Source organism: Paroedura picta, chromosome 3 (genome assembly GCF_049243985.1).
Source record: "Paroedura picta isolate Pp20150507F chromosome 3, Ppicta_v3.0, whole genome shotgun sequence".
Classification (NCBI taxonomy): Eukaryota; Metazoa; Chordata; class Lepidosauria; order Squamata; family Gekkonidae; genus Paroedura; species Paroedura picta.
Window position 1 is genome coordinate 137664322 of NC_135371.1, and position 27609 is coordinate 137691930.

General features: G+C 42.1%; 1 protein-coding gene across 5 annotated transcripts in view; it reads left to right on the top strand.

Moving 5' to 3' along the window:
• The window catches only part of RPTOR (regulatory associated protein of MTOR complex 1), a 520373-nt gene that overhangs the window by 76526 nt on the left and 416238 nt on the right, over positions 1-27609 (top strand). For all 5 annotated transcript variants that reach the window (XM_077328221.1, XM_077328217.1, XM_077328219.1 and 2 more), the window contains exon 3: positions 6726-6808. In XM_077328221.1, the coding sequence (XP_077184336.1) occupies positions 6726-6808 (83 nt within the window). The remainder of the gene's footprint in view (positions 1-6725; positions 6809-27609) is intronic.

Consider the following 27609-nt stretch of genomic DNA (forward strand, 5'->3'; position numbering starts at 1 on the left):
TGAAGTTTTCCTCTTATTCTCCCCCTCCCCTCCGTTTTCTGTCTGTACAGTTTTTCCCGCCTAAATTCTTCCCGCTTTTTTTCTTCCCGCCTAAATTCTTCCTGCTTAATTTCTAATTTCCCTCCCCTTTGAAATAGGCATCAACCTTAGTCAGCTCGGTTAGTCCGTTTGATTTCCCTTCCCCCTTCTGAGAATGTCTGTTTGAGCCTTCTTCCCTCCCCCCTGCAGATGGGATATTTATGGCAATCCCCCCCCCCCCAGGATTTGGTATTAATCTTATTCAGTTCGTTAGTCCGTTTGATTTCCCTTCCCCCTTCTGAGAATAAATAAATGGTCCGTTTGTACCTTCTTCCCTCCCCCCTACAGATGGGATAGTTATGGCAAGTCCCGTTCCCCCCCCCCCCCAGGGCTTGGTACTTCTCTTTCTTTATTGTTCTGCAGGTGAGTGTTCCTTTTCCTTTCCTTCTTCTTTCTTTTCTGTTTGCTTCTTTTCCTTGTCGCTCGGCTGTAGTGCAGGGTCGGCGATGGGCAGGCAGCAGCAGCAAAGGGTCAGGCTCTGTTTGGCAGCGGTTGGGCACGGGTGGTGGACACGGCGCAGCTATGGCGAGGCGGAATCAGTAGAGGTCCAGGCTCCGTTCCTGCGGGGTCCTGGCTCTGATCGGGCGGCAGCTGTGGGCTTGAATGGAAGGCGAAGCGTGGTAATGGCGTCCTGTCGACCTTCGGCGGTGGAACAGCCGCAGCAGAGGGTCCGGCCCCGTTCACGTGGTGGCCACGGTGCTGATGGTGGGCGTGGCACAGTAACAGCGGTCAGCTGTGGCTGAAGTCCGGCTCCGCTCGGGCGGCTGCAGGAGGGTCCCTCTGCAGCAGGCCGTTTCCCGCAGCGACGCTGACAGGCCGCTCCAGTGGATCTGCTGGTCGGCTCTCCCTGGCTGTTCTCAGCAAGCTCCAGGTTCCTCCGGCCGTGGGGCTGTTCAGGCTTGGTAGATGGTCAGTAGGCAGCCCCAGCACAGTCCTTGATGGCAATCCCGGAGGGCTTTGTTGTTAGCCAGCCGTTGTTGTTTTCGTTTGTTTTGTTTTGGTTGGTTTTCTTACCGTTTCTGTTTTTCTTTCTTTGGTTCTTCTTATCTATTCTTGTTTCTATTTGTAGTGGTTTTGTTGTTTCGATTCTTTTGCGTTTCTTCAGATATCTGTAGTTAAATTGGTGGGGTTCTTTTTATTTTTGTTTCTTTTTTTAGAGTGATCAATTCTGGGTGCTTTTTGGCGGCTATTTTTGGGCTGGGCCTGTTTAGTTTCAGGAGCAGTCTGATTTCATGACTGCTCCAGCCGCCCTCTTGGAGGGATATATAGGGATATATATTTAGAAATATATGTTTATGAAATAAAAAGAAACCTTAATTTTTAGCATTGTATTGAGAAGTTTATGCACAGTAGTTGGTTTGAGCTGATAAGTGTAGCGGTTGGCAGCAGAGTCATGCTTTTTCTTCATGGTGTCATGCAGTCCATATTAAACACATAATTATTTCCTGTGGCATTTCAGAGCCTGCAAGGACTTAATTCTTCCCTGTAGGAACTTGCACTGTATCTCATTAGCATGCATATGACACCATACTGTAAGAAGCTTTTAGCGCTGTAACTCTGAAAGTATAAGAAAGATTTGTTGAGGAAGGTAGTGAGAGGTTGGAGATGAGAGTTCCTTCCTAACCTCTCTTAATGTTCTGCTTGTCTGGGCAAACCCTCTTTCCAGTTATTGTAAGGCAGAACTTTTATGTTGATTCAACTTTCAATTATGTCTTCTACTGTGTTGTCCTTGTTTACGCACCTCTCTTACATCTAGCATTGCCAGCTGTGGGGCAGATGGCAGTATGGGGGGCGGGTTGATCTATATGCTACTGGTTGCTGACCTATTTTAGGGGTATTTGTGCTATGAAATAAAATGTGACTGTACTGCATAACAGATATTGAGTGAAAATGGCTGTACTGTGTACCTGGTAATCTAGTTAAAAAAAAAGAAGACTGGTGTTTTAGAAATGTATCTTGGGTAGGGTAGTTTTTTTTTTTTTTACAGCACTCAAAGTGCTGCTGTATCCACAGTGCAGTCTCAGATTTATGATTTATGAATTTGGGAATGAGTTGCAGATTTTCTCTGCAGACATCTCATGGGTGATCACGGAGGTGATTTAATAATCATGTTTTTTACGGGCATCCTAAAAATCTACTTAGCTTAAGAAAATGCAGGTGTGTCATTTCCCCCCCTCAATACGATTGCAAGATAGAATGGTAGCGGAATATTCATTTTGTTGTAGACTGGTTTTACCTGAAATCCATCATAATAGCTCTTTGGTGTTTGAGCCCATCTAATATTCTCTTGGTGTCTTAATTCGAATGCTGAATGTGTACTAGCTTCTGTACAACATATGGCTATGCATATGCAGTACCAAAGCAATCCAAATTCTAAACTAACATTACCCAAATTCTGTAATAGGCCATGCAAATTATTGCTTGCATTTATTATTTGTTGTATTAAAGAAAAATGTGATAGAAGATTCTAGCTACCAGCATCCAGTTTTTGGATGCCTAGGTTATTCCAGCTTTACTAAATATATAATGGAAGCAATATTTCCCACCCAGCCATAAAAAAGCCATTTCCCCCGCAGAGAGATCATGAGAAGGTGAGCTTTTTGAGATATGTGCTGCAAAATAGTAGCCTAGAGAAAAAGGAGCATGGTTTTATAACTACCAGAATTCATGCACTGTGTACCTCCCCCTCCCTCCCAAAAAAGTTCTGGAGTTTCATAATGTATTTCATGTTTTTCTTTACAGCTACAGGGCGTGAAGAACTTTTTAATGAGTATTGTGTTTTTAACTGGAAATTCAGTCCTCATGAAACTCTATTCTACCTTTACTAAGTTTTATTCTTGCTTTTGGATATATATAATCATAGGCTTCCACAAAGACCTATATATGTTTGATAAAAGATGAGCAAATCAGATCAACGGATTATCTTTTCCTTGTTTATCTTATGTAATAATATTTTATTTTTGTCTTGGAAAAGCATTAGCTATTTACCTCTGCTTTAATCCCCCCCCCCCCATTTTGGTAAGTAATCAGCCTCTAGAGAAATAAGATGCTAAATGTAAAGGCTTGCACTGGGAATCCTTATGTCCATCAAAATTCAGGTGTTCTGAAGTCGTGGTTCTGAATATATGAAATAGAATACTTAAGTTAAACATTTAAAAGAAATATGAGATTACCTATATCACTGCAGTCAACCAAGCCTATCAGAAAATCTCAGATACATCCTTTCATGGTCGCAGTGGGAGAGTGTTGAGCATTGGACCTATTTTAATAACAATTAGTTTGTGCTTTAAAAATGAAGGGGAACAATCCAAATCTCTCTCAAGAATATGCCTTATTGACTTGCAACCTGCTAGGTTTATGTTTAGAGAAAGGCAAGTGAGAAATTCCTTTCCTGACCATTAATGTATAAAACATGTGCGGGATCCACAAGAATTTGAGGGGGGCAGCTCATTTCCCACTTGCTCTCTATTTCCTTTTCCCTGAAAGTCTGCATAACCTTTCCCTGCTTCTCTTTCATTCTCTCATAGGTTGAGGAAGTATCACTCACACGTCACCCAGTAAGCTTCTTTCGCAGACTGGTGATTGGAAATGGGTTTCCCAGATTCTAGCTTGAGGCTCTAACCCCCCTATACCATACTGGCTTGGGGAGGGGTGGATTTTGTTGAACAATAGCAAACAACCAATCCTGGATGTGTCATACAAATTGCATAGTATTAAATTGCCTGGTGGCTGTTGCCAGGCCTGGCCCTAATGAATCCTCTCTCACTTGCCAAAATAGGTCTGGAAAGGGCATCATCACCTCCCCTGACTTTGCAGAAATACTATTGCGCTTGCCTAGCAATGGTCACTGAGGGCATTTATTACTTATAGCTTCATGTTCTCCTTCTGTTATTTTTTAAAAAGAAAACCCCAATTTAAAAGAAAGATTTCAGATTATTCACAAACTGAGGATGTTTTTCCAAAGGTTCTTGTCTTTTCATGACTAAGTATTCATAGATTTGATCATGTTGAGAATAAGATATATTGATTTATTTGCTTTCTTTGATTTACTGTTTAGAGTTGGTCTCCCATTTGAAAATGGTATATTAATTTCATAATGGCATTTAAAGGGGTGAGGTTGTTCTTTATTTACAATAGTTTAGCTTGGGCAGTCATAAATTTCTGACTTCAGAGCGTTTCTGGGAATGCATTTCAATGCAGTTTCATGCATTTTCCCAGAAATAACCATCTACAGGTTAAGCAGTAGCATAAAGTTTATCTGCAACTGGATTTCCAGCTGAAGGCTGGAGAAATTCAATTCTGTATGGTAGCTTAGAAATGACTTATTATTGCACAATAAAAAAAGTCCAGGTACGCCTTCAGTAATTTTATATATGATATATTTGAATTAATATTTTGATTTTGTTTGTGAGCTGTCTTGGAAGTTCCATTAGGAATAGTAGGTAAATAAAAACAGGAAACAATGAAAAGGCCATTGTGATAGATAGTTCCAAGTTGACTGAGAGTAATTGGTTAATGTTTTAACCCAGTCAGAGAACTTTGAGTGACAGGGGATTCAAATGGAAGTTAACAGTTGAGAATGTCAGTTAGGAGTGTCAGTTAAGAATGACAGTTGATGTTAAGGAGAGTTAATCAGAGTAAAATGATCAAAAAGGATCGTGAATTAGGAAAGTGGAACGAATAGCTCTGTCTTGAAGGAAATAGCTCCTAGTAAGAGGGTAAGGTAATATCTATCAAGTCTGAGGGAAATAGCTCTTAGTAAAGCGGTGTGTGTGTGTGTGTGTGTGTGTGGGATTCTAATCAAGTGGCTAAGAAGTGATATTGGAACTTGTGTGAACAATCTGCTTTTGCCAGATGAAGTAGCTTGGAGGCAAAGATGTTTTATGCTTCTTTATATAAGCAGATACTGTGAAGTAATGTCTCCCCTGTCTGTATAACAAAACAGTTGTTTGTTTGCATACTACCTATTGTTTATTATTTATCATTATTATTTATCCTTATCCATTGTTCCTCTATACATTTGTGAAACAGCCTGGGGGGTGGAATGTGTCCAGCTGTCTGAGTTGGAATAAGGCCAATCAAGGTGCAGTCAGCAATGCTACAGCTCCTGCCCTCCCTCCTGAACGCTAGCCACATTCCTCTCAGACACGCCAGAGACAGAGAGACACACAGAGCCCTTCTAGACCAAACACGAGCCCTCATTCCCTCCTATCGCTCCTGCTGCAAGGGAGGCAGAGAAACACACACACAGAGCTGCCCCAAGTTGCTAACAGAGATACAGAGAGAGCTATCCATGTTGCGACAAGAGGAAGAGAGAAACAGACAGAGAGAGCTGCCCCAAACTGCACACCAGCCCTCCTTCCCTCCTACAAACCACCCCTAATTACCTGCTATGCCTCCTGCTGCGAGGCACACCAAGACATGCAGTGAGAGGGAGACACAGAGAGAGATCTGCACATCCCGGTGTCTCCTGGGTCCTAGCACCCATTATATTCCTGCTTGCAATGGGCTTCCTTGCTAGTATTTATACAAAATTATTTCATTCCTGTTGCCTATCACCCTCTAAATTCTAGAACTTATATCTACCTGATCATTTCCACTCAAAAAGGATATAAAGCTGTTTGTTTTGTGTGCCATTATCAGACACAGACAAAAGATTTTAGTCAGTCCCACAGTTCTTTAGGCTGGTTCAGCATATCCTTAACACTTATAGCTCTTATAGATATTTGTGCAGAGCCATGGTGGGTAGAGTGTGTCTGGTTGGAGACACTTCACAGGCCAATCAGGATGCTCCCTCATTGAGCCGGCACCTAGAGCGCCCGCCCCCACTAGGCGGCTGCACAGTGCTCCAGCAGGCTCGCCAGCAGATACAGCCTGGCTGCCAAGGAGAGCGGTCCTGCTGCAAGCTGCTCACCCTGCTCACGCCTGCAGCCCACCAAGGAGGGCTGACCTGCGGCGTGCTGACCCGGCCACTGCTTGGCCCACGTGAGCCCATGCCCCAACATGAATCAGTTATTGATTCACTCATGTCTGCTGTTTCCGGCCAGGGATGGGGGGGCATCCCATCTGCCATGGAGGCTCCTGCCAGGCACGGGGGGGGGGTATCCCAGATGCCCTTGGATCCCTTATCCTCTGGGACTACCGGCCCTGCTGCTGCGTGCGCTACCCCAAAAGTTGGCCGGCTGTGGCCGCATCGAGGGGCCCACTTCTACCACCCGTTGCATTCCAGGCCGCAACGGGCTTTCTGGCTAGTAGTCATATACATTTAAACAACTGGAGGTGGAAGGGACTGAAACAAGGAAGAAAGAAAAGGTACAGCTCAGCCAAGAAAAAGATAAAGGCAACCCAAAGGGTTGTAAACTGCCATGAGCTGGTCTGGTTTTAGAAGTGGCGGTGAATAAATCTAATAATAACTTAAAAAATAAAAAATAAAACTCATTATAGCCATCTATTCTGCCTTGCATGCATTTTGTATAGAAAACATATGGGCTGCCTATTTCACTAATTTTCATTCCCTGGACTGCATTATGATCACAGGGGTCATAGTTTTTGAATTTTAGCATGTTTACCAACCAACTGTAATAGAATAATTTAAATACTGTTAAGGTGCTGGTAAAAATTACTTATGACTCTTTTATGTGTCTTAGATCCTTTGTCAATGGGGCCGCAGAAAGCTCTGGAAACCATTGGTGCAAATTTGCAGAAACAGTATGAAAACTGGCAACCAAGAGTAAGTATATACACACACACATATATGCGGGTATTCATCAGAGGCTCTCTTCTGCCAGTTGTACTTCTGCTTCTATTACAAGAACTTGATTTCATCTTAAAGCATAGAAAGTACTTTATGAATTTGTATTATCTATAGTTGCCCATTTGTATGAATAATGTTCAAAAGCATTTTGGTTTTGATTAAGATTCTTTAATATGCACCATTACTGCCTTTAAAGTTAGTTCTTTTATGTTGGCATCTGTATTTTCTTCCATTATAACACATTTTCAATACATCAGTTAGTGATTCATTCATGTAGTTTTAAGTAGTTCATGGCTGTTTCTTAAAGCTGCTTTAACTGTTAGATTTGTGATGTTACAGTCATTCTGATACCTTTCTGCATGGGTGATTCATTCTGGGCCTGGCACTCATCCAGTTGTGCGGCTAATGCCTCCTTCCAGATGATGTTGGCACCAGCCCGGAGCCAGCCTGACTCATGCCCTCTCTTGCCCCATGGCAAGGGAAGGGGGATTCTTTTGCATTCACTTCCTTGCCACAGGTGCCATCAGGGCCTATGTTGGGCCAGGGCCATCTGGCAGGGAAGAGTCAGGCTTTCCTGGCCTGACTCCTCCTTTCTTTGGTTGACCTACAGTGTCCCAGAAGGGACAAAAAATGCTGAAGGTGGCTCCACAGCACTGCTCAGTGCTGCATAGCAAAGGAATGCCCCCAGTGGCGGAGCCGCACAGCAGAACCTCGTGTCCCCCCCAGCTGCCTCATTTGGAGGGACAAATCTGGGGTGGACTGGGTCCAGCGGGGAAAATTATACCCCATACAGACCCCGGAAGAAGTGGGGCAGCCTGCCCCAGCCAAAACACCCAACTGCAGCCCAGCGCGGTGCCACTGGTGCGGAAAAGATCAAAGCTAGAAAAACTCATGCTAGAGATGCTAAGTCCAAAAAAGGAAATTTGCTTGCATGGTTAAAATTGTTATATCTTGTGTTTGTATCACACAAATGGTTTCTGTTGTGGAAAGAGATTCACTTGGTTCCATCTTTTGCTGAAATATTTTGCAAACATCAGAGCTGAATCTGAGCCTCAGAAATATATCAGTTTTGTAATGACTAATTCTTCGAATACTTTAAGTCATAAATAGTCGTCGGGATCCAGTAACTGCATTTTTGTGACAGAAAATGCTCCATTTCTTTAATTACTTTGATGATTCTGTCACTCATTCAACAGAATGAATGTCCAGGCGAAAAGCTTATGAGTGTTTGGAGCAAAACCCACTTTTCTAACTTCTTACTTTCTCTGTTCAGTGTTACATGATGTCACTATAAACCACTTGTGTCTAATTTTGGGTAAAGGCATTTTATCAGTTACACTTGACTTGATTTCTGGATCAGACCTTGCTGGGTGGTTTGTATGCTTTTTTACAGGACATACAAGGTTGTTTTGGGGCTGTTTCCCCCCTTTTATCATCTACTGATGAGTATGTTTAATTGGGTTTTCCGGCATTTAAATAGATTCCTATGCAGAACTAGCTAGCTATCTTATTGTTGCATATATGCAAACACAGGTCGCAATCTCTTCTGTCTGAAATTTTGACCAGCAGAGGGAATTTTCTAGAATTTTGAAAATCTTTTAAATATTCTTTTGTTCTCCAAGATAGGAAGGCTTTGATGAGAACTAGCTTGCCCTGGATTTAGCATATGTTTAGGTAACTTATTTCTAGTCATTTGGCTTCAGTATCTACTTGGCTATATAGACATCTGAATATTTCCTCATTAATTTATTTGTTCCTGTATAATTTATAAAATCAATACAATAAGAAATTGCCAAAGCAAATACATTTAAATTGAGCTGAGAGCAAAGTGCGTAGTTTCCCTCTTCTTTGAACAATAAATCAAAATAAAATAAATCTTTGATCAAACTGAGAAAAATGCAGAAGATATTGATATTTAACAAAAGTGGCTGTAGGGATATTTTGACCAAAGTGTATGAGACAGTATTGGGTTTAAAAAAAAATAAAATTCAAAATCTAAAGGAGCCGTGGCAAATTTAGCACCATGGCCATGGACAAAATTTTGGAATAAAACCAATAGGCTAGGTGTATAATATTTATTTCCGATGGGAGTTTCTGAGTGTAGGCACACTTTTGGGCTGCATAGAATGTTCACCTATTTAGAGGGGCCAAAACATGATGTAAAAATTTCCCCCTGTGTTATTTGCTGCTTATCTGTTTCCTTGTTGGGCTTTGCCCAACAAATACCACTTTTAAAAGCTTGGCTGTGTTTTCCCTAGGTGTTGTGGTTGCAATCAGTTGAGGATTGCATAGTGAGTATATCATGGTGACAAATAGCTGATCAGGTGTGGCTATATGATGCCACAGAAGTAACCGAGTCCTTGTAAAATGCTAACAGGAATTGCATTGCTCTCACTCTGAAATCAGTGAGCAATGTTTCTCCAAGTGCTGATAGAAGTACATTTTGCAACCATCAAAAAGTTTTGCCTTGCTTTTCTGTTTGCTTAGCGTTCTTTTCTTTAGTTGCTCTCTATTTTTTTAATATTTAGTTTTTTAAAATTTTGTTTGGTTATTACTTAAATAATTTTTAGTTCCAGTATTCACTGTTGACCTCTTCTTTGCCCCAGAAAGAAAAGACAATAAGGGGGGCATAGTACTTGCTTTGGAATATTGCTTGAAGAGTTAAAAAATTCTATCTGGTGAAGTACAAGGTGTCATATGTTGTGAATATGTGCATTCAAAGGTTAAGACAGAAGTTTCTGGTGAGATCATAACATTAGGTTTTTAAAGTTTTAAAATGCATTGAAAACATTGAATGCCATTGCCCTTTTCTGTTTGAAAAGATAATGGAAAGTATAAGAAGGGGGGGTGTGGCTAAAGATGTCGTCCTGAGAGGGTGGCAGGGCATCTGCTCTGCTATCTCTGAAGCCTGACAGGGGTCAATTGTGCAAGCAATTGGCAGAAAAGAGGAGGGGTACGCAAACCTCACCTCACCTTTCTACCCAGGAAGTTCTTGGGGCCGTCTCCAATCCTTTAGGGAGTATATCTCCCTGGATTATAGGCTGTCAGCGTTCCAGGTCCAGAGGACGACTGCCATTTTCTACCTCGGACTTTCTTTTCTTTCTTTAATCTTAAAGTATCTGCTTCAACCCTACATGATGATTTACCACAAATGAACGCTTTGAACTGAGGGGAGGACTTCGGCTGAGTTCCAAAACATCATTTACTGCAAGTATCTCTCGCTTTTTTTTTCTCCGTCTCTCTTCCTGCATCAAAGCCCTTTGTTTCCCCCCTCCTCTTACTCTGCTCTGCCTGAAGCCACCTCGTTAAGAGGCAGGCTAATTCTCCTAACTAAGCAGAAGAAGGATTCAAATCAACTCGAATTAATTGGCAAAAGCTCTTATTGTAATTGTTTTGGTTTTCGGAGATAGAGATAAGAGCAGTGAATGTGAAAATCTCACGAGAACTTTGTGCCAGTACGAGAATCCCTGCCTTAACCGGCTTCAATACGTCACATGCCTGTGCCGGAACATTAGAGGATAAAACAGAGGACCTCTACTGGCCACTTGTAAAATTGTTTGGGGCCGGGTTTTTTTAAAGTCAAAATCATGTCTATGTTAAAAAGATTGGCTCATCTAATAGAGATACAAACCCAAGATTACAAAGTATTCTTAGATGGATTGATCAAAAATATCTCCAAGGAGATCCAAGATGGCAAGGAAGAAGTCTTCAATAGGAATGATGGATCAATAACAGTGACTGATGACAGCTTTAAACAAGGTGGAAAACCAACAGCAGAAGAGAAATCTGAAATTCATATCTTCAAGGAGATCCAAGATGCCAAGGAAGACGTCTTTAACAGGAATAATGGATCAATAACAGTGGCTGATGACAGCTCTAAACAAGGTGGAAAACCAACAGTAGAAGAGAAATCTGAAATTCTGGAGACGGAAAATGGGATGCCGGAGTTCTGCAGCCCAGATAAGGACACCCTTTTTAAAAAGACATACAGCCATCTCAAAGCAAGAGTGTACAAAAATCAATCAAAAGAAATATGGATCTGCAGTGAAAGTAACCGATTTAAAGGATCTATCTGGGGAAAAAATTGTATTGATACTGGAGTCCAGGAGGTGCAACGGCCTCAAGATTTATCGATGCATATTTTGCGGGAAAGAGTACAACTGCACTTTCTACGCCAAAGGCCAATGGGACAGAATATAATTTTACGGGAACGACAAGATGTAGCAAGCCTCGAGATGAGACCCCCTTAAGAAGACCGAAAGCTCATATTGTTTTATGTTTAATGTTATACCGTATTCTATATTTCCATTTTTATGAAAAAGGGGAAGCAGTGTCTCTTTCGCTCTTGTTTTTTTTTTTTGTCTCTTTTCTTTTATAGGCATATAGGTAATATAATCATTAGTGCTGAAAATGTAAAATGGGGTTCTCCCCCCTTATTTTTTCTTTCTTCTATTAGTGAATTGTCCTAGGACTAAAGCCTACACTGAGGATGGTTCTTAGAATGGGTCAAGCAAAAATTGTTTTGTAGATGTATTAGAACCAAGGATAAGGAGAAGCTATAGAAGACTGAAAGCTTATATTGTTCTATGTTTAATGTTAAGCATTTAATCTAAACCTGGAAATCTTATTATTCTCTGTATTAACAACATATACTGTATCCTATATTGCTATTTTTATGAAAAAGGGGAAGCAGTGCCTTTTTTCTCTCTTGTTTCTTTTTCTTAGTAGGCATATAGGTAATATAATCGTTAGCGTTGGAAATATAAAATGGGGCTTTCCCCTCTTATTATTTTTTTTATTGGTGTATTGTTATAGGGCCAAAGCTCATATTGATCTGTAGAAAATGCAAAGCTCTCAACTTATACCTGTCAGGATGGCTCTTAGAATGGGCCAAGTATAAATGGTTTGTAGATGTATCTGTATTAAGGATAAGGAGAAATTATGAAATCCTTTTGTAATTTTTTTTCTTTGTACATCTTTAAGGCAAAGCCCTACTTTCCTCTCCCTTTATCAGGGTATTGATACAGGGCCAAAACTAATACTGTGCTATAAGAAATGTTTAATGTTAAGCATCTAACTCAAACCTAGAAATATCTGCTAGGATAGCTCTCAGATTGTATCAAGCAGTTAATGTGAGGTCTACGATCTCTCAAGTAAGTTGATTAATAATAACTTTTCTTTTGTATATCTAAAAAAAAAAAAAAAAAAAAAAAAAAGAAAGTATAAGAAGGGAAAAAAAGTTACCTTCAGCTCTCCTTCGACTTATGTTATTTCTGTATACAAGAAGCAGAACAAGGAGTATCTGCAAGTATGCATGGGATTATGCAGCTGGAAAATTAGACACCTATAAACATCTTTTATAAGACCATTGATTTCCTTAGTGGTAACATCCGTATAAGCATGAAAGACCATGGTGGATTTTAAGAGTAAAATTGCAATGATAGCATATTATTACACTTATTGATGAATCATGCAGTTTCGAGTATCCAGGCTATTTTCCATTCCAGAGCCCTTCTGTTTTCAGCAGTAACGAGAATAATGAATCCTCTGGAAAACAGCCGATTGGCTGGCTGACACGAGCCTTTAACACAGCATGTGAAACCTAACGTATAGTAAAACCTCAGGGTACAACGAAAACAAATGAGTCTCTCTGTTGTTTAATAACAGAACCCATGGAATTGGGGGAAGGGGATGAGAGAGGAGGTTTCTAGCAGCAGGTACTCTGTGTTTAGGCAGACCTCACGCTATCTTGTATAGTTTGCACAATTACTAAGCTCAGATGTATTGTGTGCAAGGTACCTGGTTCATGGTAGTAAACCTTTGAAACATTTCAAAGCCAAACACGTACCACTTTACTGTGCTCAGATAGCTTTTGAGTTTTTCTGCAGTAATAAAGTGAAGTCGTTAGGCTATCTGCAATAAAACAATAGGGGAATGATTGAATTTCCTAGACATTGCTGTGAATACTAATAAACTTACTTTTGCTTTTGTTCACCTTCCCCCCTCCCCCCATTTAGTTCAGGAAAGAAGATAACTTTAGAAACAGCTAAGAGAAAACTAATGCCTAGTCATTGAGCCAGCCAGAATAGGGAAGGGAATGTAGAAATGCTTTATCATGCATGTGTGACAAGTATTATTTATTGACAAATGGCCTCTGTTAGAAGGATAAGCCAGTTAAATAAGGTAGTACAAGAATGATCTATCACAGGTTTTCTTATCAGATTTAAGTTATAAGATTCATCTGCTGAAGTATTTGTCTAGGTAAATAGAGATTAAAAGAAAAGTCAAATATCAGAAGTTAGATAAAGTCTTAAACACAATCAGCATTCCTTTTGTTTCAAAAAGTGGCTCTATCCTGTATTGTTTGGAACACAACAGAATCACAGAATCATAGAGTTGGAAGGGGCCATACAGGCCATCTAGTCCAACCCCCTGCTCAACGCAGGATCAGCCCAAAGCAGCCCAAAGCATCCAAGAAAAGTGTGTATCCAACCTTTGCTTGAAGACTGCCAGTGAGGGGGAGCTCACCACCTCCGTAGGCAGCCTATTCCACTGCTGAACTACCTTCTTATGCCTGATATTATCAAGCCTCTTATTATGTAACTAAGGACCAAGCCTATTGTACTTGTAAATACGGGCGCTAGGTGTGCTTTTGGGGCTGGACCCAGAAGCGCACCCGCGGCCTCCTCGAAGGTTGGACTCTGAGGCATTGTATGATTTTGAAGTCCCACCTCCAAAACTCGAGGAATATTTCCAACCCAGGGGTAGCCAACCTCCAGGTGGGGCCTGGAGAGCTCCTGGAATTACAGCTCATCTTCGTAGTACAAAGGTCAGCCCCCCCCAGGCAGAAAGGGCTACTTTGGACAGGGTTGTGGTAGAGAAGAAAAATGTAAGGCCTCCTACACAAGTTGTTGTTGAACTGAAAGACTTTAGGCCTACTGCACAGGGTTGGTGTGCAGATGAAACAGGAGACAAAAGAACCTCCGCAACAGCATCCAGTTTCGTGTGCTGTGGCCTCAAATCTGCAGAGAGTTGAAAAGAAGAAATACACATGGGTTGGCTGTGTCTAACCCCCGGCCAGAGCAGTATTCTAAGTGAGAAGGGGCTTTTCTGTGGCCTTCCTGTCAGCCGTTTGGCAGAAGAAGAAATTGAAGCAATTTACAGTTGGACATAACAGTTAGGACAGTCTTGGGGTGAAAAGGGCTCACACATCCTGTCTAAGCCTCTGTTCTCATCCCCCTTGGCAGCTCTATTGACCTCCTCTCCTGGTGGTGGTCAGGAGCAGACTGGCAGCGAAGTCTCCAGATTGCCCCTTGCTGGGCTGGATGGGTGGGTCGGGAGGCGCTTTGTGCCCCCCCGACTAGATGGAACTCTGGTCTGTCCTGGTGAGGGCCCAATCGGAAGGCGCTTTGCGCCTTTCATTTGGCCCCTCACCCGACTGGCTGGAATTCTTGTCAGTCCGGGGCTAAGGGGTCAACCGTTGGCTCCTGTTTCCTATCCTGGACTCAGACCTCCCCTCTTAGCCTTACTGTTTTATTTATACCACTCCCTGAGAGGTTTAGAGATTTGTCAGCTTTCTGCTGCTTTAGGTAGTTCTTTTGATTAAATTCAAGACTTTCTTGTATTCTTGTGTAGTGCTATAGATTTTTCCGCAACATGAGAGGCAAAATCTTCAACCTGTAGTTTCATTTGCAGGTCAGTGCAGTTAAATAAAACAGTCATTTCATTGCAAGACTCAAATTAAATTTTTATTGGGAGGAAATGGCAGAGGATTACTGAGTTGCTGGTGTATAAGGAGGAATTTATCTCAGAAACAGTTCTGCTGTAAAAGTGAGGATTATTACTATGTTGTATTTTTTGAAAACTCTGTTTAGCAAGAATGGCTGCCATTGAATGCTAGTAATATATGCCTAGGCTGTCTTGTTATTAAATTCTATGAATCAGTGTTAGGTATCCAAATATTGCTATATGCTTCCTCAAGAATCCAACTAGCTTTTCATGATGGAATAACTAGATTCCTATGAAATTAAACCTCTAATGTATTCCCTTCCTGTTAGTATAAGTATGGGCATAATTGTCTCAGTGTTCTATGTTAAGTTGTTAAGGCATCATCTTCTGGTGCTTTTTAATTTTTAAGATACTCAAAACAATGATCAGGATGAACTATTTCCTGTGTCAGCCTTAAGAAGAGACTGTGTAGCCTATGTTCCTGATTGACCTGCTGTGGAAAGCTAGCATTACTTTTTGCTATCTTCCATTGGTGTTCACTATATTGGCTGAATGTTGTCCTAGGCAGATTCCACACAAGGGGAAAAGGCTGGGAGAGGGTTCATATGGCAGCGGGCTAATCCCTGCTTCCACACCGGGCCAGTCGTCTCCTGGGCCTGGCGCTCTTTAGGCTCCTGTTACTCTGCTTTAAGGGAACATGAATATTTTCTGCATTCCCTTAGCCACTTTGAGGGCCAATAGGGCTTAGTCCGGTGCAGGCCTGTGTGGACTACGGTGTGACAAAAAATACCCCAGTCGGCTCCGTGGTGTTTTGCTGCGCTGCAGGGCCGAATAGGCATTTTTAAAAAGATTTGCAGGAAGGTGTGATTTCATAGTAATAGAATCCCATCTTCCTGCAAATAACACCCCTGCCCCCCCCCCCCAAGGCGGTAACTTTCCACCCTGACTGTGGCTGTCAGGATGCAGAAATCCAGTGGAGACAGGGTCCATTGCAGTAAAAGGTCCTCCGGAGGGACACAGGAAGTGGTGGAACATATTACTCTGCCACAATGCACTAGTGGTGGCCTGGAGCGGTGCCGATGGTGCAGAATTGACCCTAGTGTTATGCTTCATTAACCTTGATGGATACAATCTGATGCTACCAGTAAGCAGAAGTTGCTTATGCTTCTACTTAAATCCTAAGCCTGCAGAAACCTGATGACTAAGACAACACAAAATGTTAATGAAGAAATAAAATACATAGTAGACAAGGTAAACCAGGGAATAAGAATTCTAATAACATCTACAGCAGTATTTTTCAAAAAGTATTTTTCATTCAATTAAATATTTATTTGAACAAATAAGTCTTGATCTTTTTTTCCTTTGTAGGAAACATTAGAAACTAATAATATACACAGGTGAGGACTACATTATGGAATCTTGAAGCATTATGAAAAATGGCCCTATGTCCTTTAACAGTTTTTCAGCATTTACTTTTCTAAGAGGAAATGATGAGCAGGACCTCGAGATCTTAAAGATGTCACCTGCAGTTATTTTTTTCTTTTTTAATTATGTTTTCATTTATTTTAAAAATTACAAAAAGAATAGTAAGCGATTACAGATAGTGACAAATCCCTCCATCCCTCCCACTCTCAGAGTCTGAGTAACTTCGTAGAGGATATCTTGTGAATGTAATCTATGTAGAAATGCCATTGTTCTGATATTCTATTGACTGGTTTTCTATTGACTGTTGAGGAGAGTTTTCCATTTTCGATAACTCAGCCACTTTATCCAGCCATAACGAAATAGTGGGTGTCTCTGTGGATTTCCATATCTTAGCCAATGTTAGCATAGAAAAAGAAAGTTCTGGCTTGAGAAGAAAGTTCTGGCTACTTTGGGATACACAACAACATAAATTCAGGTCTCAAATTAAACTTAATTTCAAACATCTGATACATCATGAACATTTGCCCAGAATTTAGTAACTTTTTCACTACCATATATGAAAAATCCCTATTTTTCTTTACATTTCCAACAACTATCATTATAACAAACATTTTTGCAATTGCTTTGGGAGTTATGTTGTTGTTGTTGTTGTTGTTGTTGTTGTTGTTAGGTGCGAAGTCGTGTCCGACCCATCGCGACCCCATGGACAATGTTCCTCCAGGCCTTCCTGTCCTCTACCATTCCCCGGAGTCCATTTAAGTTCGCACCGACTTCTTCAGTGACTCCATCCAGCCACCTCATTCTCTGTCATCCCCTTCTTCTTTTGCCCTCAATCGCTCCCAGCATTAGGCTCTTCTCCAGGGAGTCCTTCCTTCTCATGAGGTGGCCAAAGTATTTGAACTTCATCTTCAGGATCTAGCTTTCTAAGGAGCAGTCAGGGCTGATCTCCTCTAGGACTGATCAGTTTATTCACCTTGCAGTCCAAGGGACTCGCAAGAGTCTTCTCCAGCACCAGAGTTCAAAAGCCTCAATTCTTTGATGCTCGGCCTTCCTTATGGTCCGACTTTCACAGCCATACATTGCAACTGGGAATACCATAGCCTTGACGAAACGCACTTTTGTTGGCAGGGTGATGTCTCTGCTTTTTAGGATGCTGTCTAGATTTGCCATAACTTTCCGCCCCAGGAGCAAGCATCTTTTAATTTCTTTGCTGCAGTCCCCATCTGCAGTGATCTTGGAGCCCAGGAAAATAAAATCTGTCACTACCTCCATTTCTCCCCCATCTATTTGCCAGGAATTGAGATGACCGGATGCCATGATCTTTGTTTTCTTGATGTTGAGTTTCAAGCCAACTTTTGCACTCTCCTCTGTCACCCGCATCAATAGGCTCTTTAGTTCCTCTTCGCTTTCTGCCCTTAGTTCCTCTTCGCTTTCTGTCTGAGACGTGGCGGGCCTGCTCCTTTCCCCGAGAAGAAGCCTTTCCAGCCCCACCTCCCCCCTCCGAGACCGTGGCTTTGTCCCGCACCCCCTCCACCCCTCAAGTTCCCGGCTTGCGGGCGCCAGAATGAGCAGGGCCTGTTCCTTTCACCGCATGTTAGCCTTTCCCCCACCCTCCCCTCTGATGTCTCGGCTTCGCTGCTGGGAAATGAGCAAGGCCGCCGCGTCTTTGATGTGGTGGCCCTGCTCATTTCCTGGCAGCGAAGGCTCTTCCCATGGCCCTGTCACCTCCCGGAGTGACACTCGGAGGGGCCAATCAGGAGCCGCTTTGCTCCCGCTAAGCGGTTTACAGATGTGTGTGTTCTTTCTGTACTTTCTCTGTTTTTCGTCCTTCCCTTTTGACAAATGCCACTAATTTAGCCCAGAGGACTTAGTTTCATTTAAAGAAACTAGATGTTTATGGACTACTCCTGCAGTGATCCTAGGCTGCAACACCTATCCCTCATCATATGTTTCTGTCACCTTGAGTACTATTTCCCTCGCAAGAGAGAACTGAGGAGAAATAGGAACTGAGCTGTTCAGCCCTCTCTTCATCACCTGTTACAATTTCACTTTCTTATCCCTGCAAATGGTCCTTACTCATTTTCTTACTTTGAACATAACCGAAGAACCCTTTTTTGTTGCTTAGCATTTCTTGCTAGCGTAACCTCACACTAAGCATTAGCTTTTCTAACACCCAGTTGCCTTTTTCTAGTCTCCTAGCCCAAGAGAACACCAGTGTTCTGTGTGGCTGGTTGGCTGGAGCCTTGGAAATTGGTTAAAGTCTCTTCATCTAAATACATTAATTCCCTACTTTGTATTTTGGCAATTCTAGTATGGAGCACTAAACAGAAGCCACCCTGTAATAGATTTTCAATGGTTATTGAAAGGTTCTGTTTAGAAAGCCAAATATCATTCCTGTCTCAAGCTGTAATTGTCACTCTCTGGCTTTCCCTCCCTGAACTGTGAGTAGTTCCATATAGTTTATGTATTTGTGACAAACTGCAAGCAAGATTGTCTAGTTGAAGACAAAACTGCAGGCTGAATGGCACACTATTTACATAATTCAGAATATGGTATGAAGTACATTGCAACATATGCTCATTAAATTTGCATGAAATTCAATCCCCCCTTTTGCTTGATTTTTTTTTACCATTTCATTTTTTAACACCTGATATTCCAAAATATATGTCTTTCATTTTAACACATACACACCTCACACCTATTATAAATTGTAAGCATCACAGTGGACATTCTCACTAATCTTATTCTGGTCCTGGGTAATGCTAGAGCTGGAGCAGGGATGTCCCTCAGTACAGGTACTGCTAACTTAGTGTGATGCTCCATCCCATTGCCATCAATAAACAGATGTCTCTTGAAGGAAATCTTTTGACTTGAAAGAACAACAGTACTAACATTTCAATATCCTTGTTGAAACTGGCACTTCCAGCCTCCAGCCTGGCTTTATCTAACAACACCCCCCCTACAGTCCCCCCTAGGCTGGCTGGCTGGCTGGCTGGCTGACTGGCTGGCTGGCTTCATTCATTCATTCATTCATTCATTCATTCATTCATTCATTCATTCATTCATTCATTCATTCATTCATTCATTCATCTGTTTTACAGGCTCATTCCACCATGTCGGGGCCAGGACTGAAAAAGCCCTGGCCTGGGTCGAGGCCAGGGAGACTTCTCTGGGGCTAGGGACCATGAGCAGATAAGCACTCACAGAGCAAAGAACCCTGTGGGGGGCATAAGGAGACAAGCAGTCCCTTAGATAGGCAGGGTCCAAGCCATGGATGGCCTTAAAGGTTAATACCAAAACCTTGGATCTGGTTGGGGCCACAACTGGCAACCAATGCAGCTGCCTTAGCACAGGCTGGACATGGGCCCTCCAAGATATACCAGTGAGGACTGTAGTAGCTGCGTTTTATACCAGCTGTAATTTCCGGGTCAAAGACAAGGGTAGGCCTGCATAGAGCAAGTTACAGAAGTCTAATCTGGAGGTGACCGTTGCATGGATCACTGTAGCTGGGCAGGTAGGGTGCTAGCAGCCTTGCCTGGCAAGGATGGAAAAACACCATGCGGGCTACACCTGTGACCTGGGCCTTCGTTGAAAGGGAGGTATCACACCCAAATTTCAGGCCAAGGGAGTGATGTTAAGTTGCATCTTAGCCAGAGTAGGTAGATGCTCTTCCTGTCCAGCCTCCTTTCTGCCCAGCCACAGGACCTTTATCTTGGGCGAGTTGAGTTTCAGGCAACTCTGTTCTAGCCATCCAGCGACCACTTCCAACTATCTGGTGATACCTCCTATGTTGGGCTAGGCCTTGCCCACACTCTATAGACCACCTTCAAAGGGGATATTGCAGTGCTAGCATGGACAGCATTATTATACACAAATTCTGCAAAAGAGAGCAAGTCTGATCAATCAAAAAAAGTTGAAAGTTCATATAGCAATGCAGGTCTTGCTCCAGGATCTGATTTATCCTTTTGGTCTGTCCATTGATTTCAAGGTGATTTCCTGAACATAACTATTGCTCCACCCCCAGGAGCTTCAAAAATTCCCACTGAAACTTGGCAACCACTGTGATTCCCAGTTCGAGAAAACCTTCACTGGTGACCCATAGAGCTTGAAGATGTGCTGAACAACTGCAGGGCTGGGGTGAGGCAAGTGCAAGGAACAAAATGTGTTTGCTTAGATAAAAGATTCTCATCCACTCATATCACAGTCCTCCCATGACTAAGGGGCAGATCAGTAATTAAATCCATATATATAACAGTCTAGGATGCTGGTGGGGTCTCCAAGGGTTGCAGGGGACCTTGGGGTTTACTGTCTGCTTGCTTGGGAGTGATGAAGGTGGGACAACCCTGCACATAATTCTCAATGTTACTTCTCATAGTGGGTTGCTGTGCCAAATACAGGGTTTTCAAAAACCTGAAATTATCCTGCTGTGCAACTATCGTGATATCTAAGGAGCCCCCCCTTTAAAAAAAACACTCCCACATCTGTATCCATCTGGCAATAGACCTATTCAAAGAAATACTAGCTGCAGTTGAGATGATGTTGGTGTCAGTTAAAGATGGTTTTAAAGCTAGCTAACTGCAAAACACATTTCTAGTGATGGCCGGGACATAAAGGCACTGCCCCTTGTAAAACATCCCACCCTGATCTGTTAATTCAGCTTGTAGCCATCCAAACTCCTAGTCCCCTTCCAAATCTGGTTGGAGCCAATCAGGAATGTCATGTCCAGCGAAGATGAGTCCCCCACCCTCTTTGTCTGACTGCAGGTAATTGTGCCCAACCCCAGCTGCTGGGAAGAGAACACAGTGTCTACCACTGGTTCTCACTGTTGTGTTGTGGGAGTCAGGAGAAGGCATCTGCCAGGGAGTTCTGTTCAGCTGATGAAGCTCCACAGTGTGGTGGGTAACCAACCAGGCCTCTTGCTTTAGGCTCCACAGCTGGTTACATACCCAATTAGATTACAGGGGGTCTTCAAAGTGCTCATGCAGAGCATGCATGAAAATGTCAAAGTACTACAACTCTAGAGCTCCCATGTCATACAAGTCCGCCAGCCTCCCCTTTGAGGTACATAGTATACCAGACACCTGTAAGTCTCAAAGGAGGCTTCATGTTCTCCCATGAATGAGGCTACCTGCTTGATGAAGTATGATGGCCTCTCACCTGAACCATTGAAACAGGTTTATAGTTTCTCCGACACAGCTGCCACCCCTAGTCCCAGTACTGGGACTGCGGGAGCTGCCAGGGCCCCTGCTTGGTGGGGTGGGAGACATGGCGGCCCCTGTTACTGTTTAAACTGCTGTCTGGGGCCTCCTCCCCCAGTGTAGGCATCTGCTGGATCCCCTGACAGGTCCTTGAGATCCTGCTCTTAATGTCTGAGGGCAGCAACCTCCCAGTCTGTGGTTCTGCCCAGATTGCGCCCCTCCGATTTGCTCCAACTTAAATTGTCTCACTCGAGCATGGAGTAGCCTTGTCAGTGCATGTTTTCATTCCTGGACATATATAGTATTTGCCCACCGTCAGGATGCTGGTGACAAGTCTTTGCTGTCATGGCTCCTGTTGCTCCTGCCTTGTTGCCCAGACTTTGGTCTGGCTCTAGCTTCTCCTCTCCCTTAGCATTTGGTAGCTCCTCATCTCCATTGTCAGTCAAGGTGATTCAAACAGTGAGGTGCTGGGAACTGTGCAGTAGTGAATTTCAGCAATCTGTAAGGATCCAGCTGATTGACAGCAATAAACAGATATCTCTTGAAGAAATCGTTTTTATTGAAAGAACAACAGTACTAACATAGCCAGGATTCTGTGGCCCATAAGATACTAAGGGAAAGGGCCACATAGATTTACGTGTGACTATAATGGGTGGGCATCCTGTCTCTATCTTTGTGACCCTTAATCATTGTTTCTTCCTGAATAATCAAATGCAGAACTTGCCTCTGCCCATGGAGGAAGTTAGGGTCCTTCTTGTTAAACAGATAATCCAGTTTCAAGAGCAAAGCAGGCATATTAAACGTATTTTTGGCTCACAGTTTTCTAACTAGCTTTGGAATACAGGTTCTGGCTCTTTCTTGTCTGTCAGCATGACACTATGTTTATATATGAGTGGGTGGGTGACTCAATTCAGTGAACAGAACATTTAAAAAAATTAACTCCTCTTTTTGGTGCAGCAAACTTCAGGCTCTCTCATCTGTTCTTTCTGAGTCTGCAAGTATTATCAAGCATAACATGATTGTATGGCTAATGTTTAAAATGCAGTTCCACAAACTTTCCTTTTGTAAACTTTGAACCATTTTAAAAATCAAACAGTAACAATGCAATTTTCTGAGGTTAATTAATAAGTATTGTTACTTGGTTTTGATTTGCTAATACAAAACATGAACTGAGACGGCTACAGGGAGTTTGGAGAAAATCTCTCAATTTAGCATGGAGAACATCTTATAGGCCATTTATGAAGACCTATGAGATGGTGGTGAAATCAGTAAAATGATATTTTTACTTGACTTCCATCACATTTGCGAAACTGCGCCAAGCACAACTGTTCAGGTTAGTTTGGTCATCCTGGAACGGGGGCACCAAAACAGCAATGAATTGGAAATTAGCTGTGAGGCATTTGTTGAGCTACTTCACAGAAAGTCTTGACACTCTGCCATGACCTTCCATCAATGTTAGATACAGAAAGAGAACTAGAGGCTCCTTGGCTGCCTTTGAGAGGTACACTTGATGGCTTCAGACAACTCTTGCTGACTGAAGTGAACAGGGTACTGACTGCAACGAGGCGAATTACATGCCCCCTAGACCCCTGCCCTTCATGGTTAATCAAAAGAACAGATAAGAGGATAGGAGAACCCCTCCGAGAGCTAATCAATCTCTCCTTTTCAACCAGAGAATTCTCAGAGGCAGTGGTATGACACTACTAAAGAAACTATCCCTGAGAACCCGCCAACTCACCCTGTCTTGCATCTGGCATTTCTAGGAAAGTGGTTAAAAGGGTTGTTGTGGACCAATGAAGCTTCGGTCCTGGATCCAACCCAGTTCGGCTTCTGGCCTGGCCATGGGATTGAAACAGCAGCAGTTGCCCTCATGTATGACTTCCACTGCAGCTGGACAGAGATTGCTTGCCCGCATGGCAGCGCTTGACATAGTTGACCGTGAGCTGCTAGCTTGCTTACACTGGGATATGCGGTACAGCCGTACAGGGGCTAAACTCCTTTTTCTGGGGTCACAAACCGTGGGTAGCTATCAGAGAGAATCAATCCTGTCGCAGCCAACTCCCATACAGGGTGCCACAGGGAGTGGTTCTCTCCCCAATCCTGTTCAATATCTTCGTGCATCCTCTAGCCCAGCTAGTATGGCAGTTCAGGATGGGATGTCATCAACATGCCAATGAAACCCAGCTCTTCCTCCTGATGGATAGATGGCTGTCCTAACTCTCCCCTGGACTCATTAGCCAGATGTCTGGAAGCAGTGATGTGCTGGCTCAAGCAGAGGTGTATGAAACTCATTCCTTCAAAGATGGGAGATCCTGTGGTTCGGCGTGACTATTCTGCCTGTATGGAGTACACCTATTGGTAGCACACTTAGCTAGGAACCTGGGCATAAGCTTTGGCATCTCCCTCTGTATAGAGCAGGGGTCCCCAACCTTTTAGCACATGTGGGCCACATTAGCATGCCCAGTACCTAAAGAGGACCACATCTTAAACCAAAATGTAACAAAATTATTGACCTACTTATTTAGATCAAAAGTTAAATGAAGAAATGTTAACTTTAATGCAATCCATTTTGGAACAATATTTTACTGTGGAATTCTTTTATTTAGCTACACATGCTTATCTAGTCAGTGATTTTTGTGGCTGTTTTCTGTTAGTCAAGGCGTTGATGTCCAAGCAGGTTTGTGACAGACAGTATTAAAATATCATATAAATGTTCCTCTGTAAGCCTTGACCTTTGATTTCACAATTTTGATCTTGGAAAATGTTTGTTCACAGATGTATGTGGTGACAAAGACTGTGAACATTCCTGTAGCAAATTTGTTTAGGTTGATAAATGTATCAGGTAGAACAGAATAGAAATCTATTTTCTTTGTAAATGCATCTGAGATGATCACTGGCTTGCAAATCAATTAGTTTCATCTGAATAAGTTATCTGCATCTTCTGGTGCTACTTCAAAAGAATTCTGAAACAATTTTATTTCCTTTCCAAGCATATGGCAACCAGTGAATCTGTTCTGAAATTCCACCTGCAGTAGGTTCAGTGCTTTGATGTGTCTTTTAACATTGAATTGTAAATTCCCATCTTTCTCAAATTTTTGTCCATTGCAACATGAGAAGTTTGAAAAGTTACCTTCACTAACTTGCTTTACAAAAATGTTTCATTTTGCTTCAAAAACTTTTGATTCAGTATACATGCCACACACAAGGTTTCCTTTCCTCTGCAACATTAGAGTCAATGTGTTAAGATGCTTTGTGATATCTGTTAAGAAAGCTAAATTAAAAATCCATTCAGGGTCAGAAAGTGCTTCTTGACCTTTTACTTTCTCCTCAAGAAAGACATCAATTTCATGATGAAGACTGAAAAAATGTTTGAGACTGAAAAAATGATGGCAGTCTACCTCTGCTAAGATACCTGACTTCTCTATGGTACAGTACATCCCCATATTCTGCATCTATCTCTGAGAGAAAATTTTGAAACTGACGATGAGCAAGGCCATGATGCCTGATGTAATTAATGCTGGATACAACAGTACGCATCACGCTTTCCCACTGAAGAATCTTAGTATGCATGGCTTGCTGATGGATGATGCAGTGAAATTGCATGGGAAGTGTACCGTTTAATTTCAATATCTCTTCATTGATTTTTGCAGCTACACCAGTTTTACTTCCCACGATATTTCTTGAACCATCAGTTGTGATGCTTCTCAATTTATCCTAGCTCAGACCATGATTTTCTATAACTTCAAGAATATGTTTTCTGCAGTTGTGGTGCCTTTCAATTTCTGCAGTGCACACAACTCTTCTGTAATTCTGAAGTTGGAATCTATCCCCCTGATAAAAATTAGTAGTTGAGCAGTGTCTATAATGTCATTGTTCTCATCTAATGCCAATGAAAAAAACCCAAAAAAAATTTCTATGAACTGCAAGCTATAAACTTTTAATATAAACTGCCCTGAGCCATAAGGGAGGGCAGTATAGAATTGTAACAGATAAAATAAAAACTAAATAAAAAAGGCAGTGGCCCCTAGAAGTCCACACAATTTCTTTTTATCTTTTAATAAAGGATGGCTTGGTGTGCCAGGCTTGTTGAATGTATATCTGTGCTGTGATCAAATATTGATGCAAATTAGAACAAGTGTAACAAATATACAGGAAACCTCATACTATGCTGTTTCCTTTAGCTGTGTGCGTTACCATACTGTTTATCCTGGGTAAGTAAGAGACCTGCCTCTGTTAAACTACTGCCCTCACTCTCTGAGTCACTTTGCAGGGCATAGGTTCCTTTTGGGGCTGCTGCAGCAGCTCATCTCCCCAAAGCTCCTACTGAATCTTTAATATCCAGTTGCACAAATCTTTTAGGACTTTTGATGTGGTCATATATATTTTAATTGTTATAGAAACCCATTAGAAAATGCAAGAAATGCATGAATGCAACATAGTTGCTGTTTTCTGCACCTTTTCCAGTTCTGTATCTTTTTTGAGGTGTGGTGACCAGAACTGTACAAATGAGACTTCACTATAGATTTATACAGGGACATTATGATTTTGACTGATTTGTTTTCAAACCTCTTCCTAATAATCCCCAGAATAGCATTTGTCTTTTTTATTGCAGTTGCACATGGAGTCAACATTTTCAGTGAGTTATCTATCACGACTCCAAAATTTTTCTCCTGGTCAGTTACTGCCAGTTTGGATCCAATCAGCATATATTTACAGTTAGGATTTTTGGCTCCTTTGTGTATTACTTCACAGTTGCCATATTGAACCTCATTTGCCATGCTGATGCTCAGTTGTCCAGACTTTACAGATACCTTTGGAGCGCCTCATACTTCTCCCTAGTTGTCACTTCCCTGAACAACTTAGTGTCATCTGCAGACTCAGCCACTTCACTGTTTACTCCCAAATCCAAATAATTTACAAACAGGTTAAAAAGCTGAGGACCTTGTATTGAGTGCTGCAGTACTCCCCTGCTTACCCCCTTTCACTCTGAAAACTGTCAAAATGGATGGTATTTTCCAAGCTTTCTAAGAAAAATGTTTAAAACTGATTATGAAATGCTGGAGATAAAAAGCATGAAGGCAAGACCTAGTATGAATATGGGTGTGGGGATAAGATCCCAGTAATTGAGAAAGCCTTGAAAAGCTATCTGTCCTCTGGGGCAGTTATTCAAAGATCCCTTTGTTATTTTCACTAAATTGCTCCAATGATGCTAATTTAAAATAAAAGTTGTAACCCTTCACAGTTAAGATACTGAAGTTCCACTGCCTTCAGGGGGCAGTCTAGCTGTGCAGAGGATAGTGGTCTTAAAAAGTATTGTTAAATTTAACGTCCTTTGCAAATTTTGGAACATCAGCAATATTCCCAGTTCAACAGAATGGCTACAAAATATATGGAACACAGCCAGTTTAGATTGAATTACATGCTTTATTCAAGTGCAAGAGGGGATCATCAAAAGAAGTTTGCAGGCAGGCATTTATTTGGTCTTGTTTGTTAATAACTACAATAGGAGATGCTCCATGAATTATTTGAGTGATGTTTTATTTCCACTTTCATAGTTAATTACATACTTTTGATCACTGAATGAAAAAGAAGAGTTGGTTCTTATATGCCACATTTCTCTACCCGAAGGAGTCTCAACGTGGCTTACATTCGCTTTCCTTTTCCTCTCCCCACAACAGACACCCTGTGAGGGAGGTGAGGCTGACAGAGCTCTAATGTTAGTGCTCGGACAGAACAGCTTTATCAGTGCTGTGTTGATCACAAGATCATCTAGCTGGCTGCATGTGGTGGAGCGCGGAATCAAATCTAGCTCGCCAGATTAGAAGTCTGCACTCCTAACCACTATAACCAAATACATGCTTTGATTATATTGTTGTGGTTTTGTAGAACTACTTATGGAATAGAACTTTTCCCCTCTCCTTCGTGTTTGAGTTCCCTGCTCCCAAAATGATGCACCACAAAGAACTGTGTGCTAAGTGCTATCAAATCACTTTCAGTGTATGGCAACCCTATTAATTAATGATCTCCAAAGCATCCTATAATTAACAGGTTTGTTCAGGTCTTGCATGCTCAGTTTTTTCCAGTGACTCTTATTTTCTCATAATATGACCAAAGTATGATAGTCTCAGTTTTGTCATTTTAGCTCCTAGGCTAGATAAGTCTTACACACACTGGTAGGGATGGCAGCCTCCAGGTGAGACCTGGGTATCCCCTGAAATTGCTGCTCAGCTCCAGACTACAGAGATCAGTTCCCCTGGAGAAAGTAAATACTTTGGAGAATGGACTCTATGGAACTGTATCTCACTGAGATCTATGTTTTCCCCAGGCTACATCCCCAAATCTCCAGGAGTTTCTCAACCTCGAGCTGACAGCCCTACCACCATCCCTGGCAGTCTTCAAGCAAAGGTTGGATACACACTTTTCTTG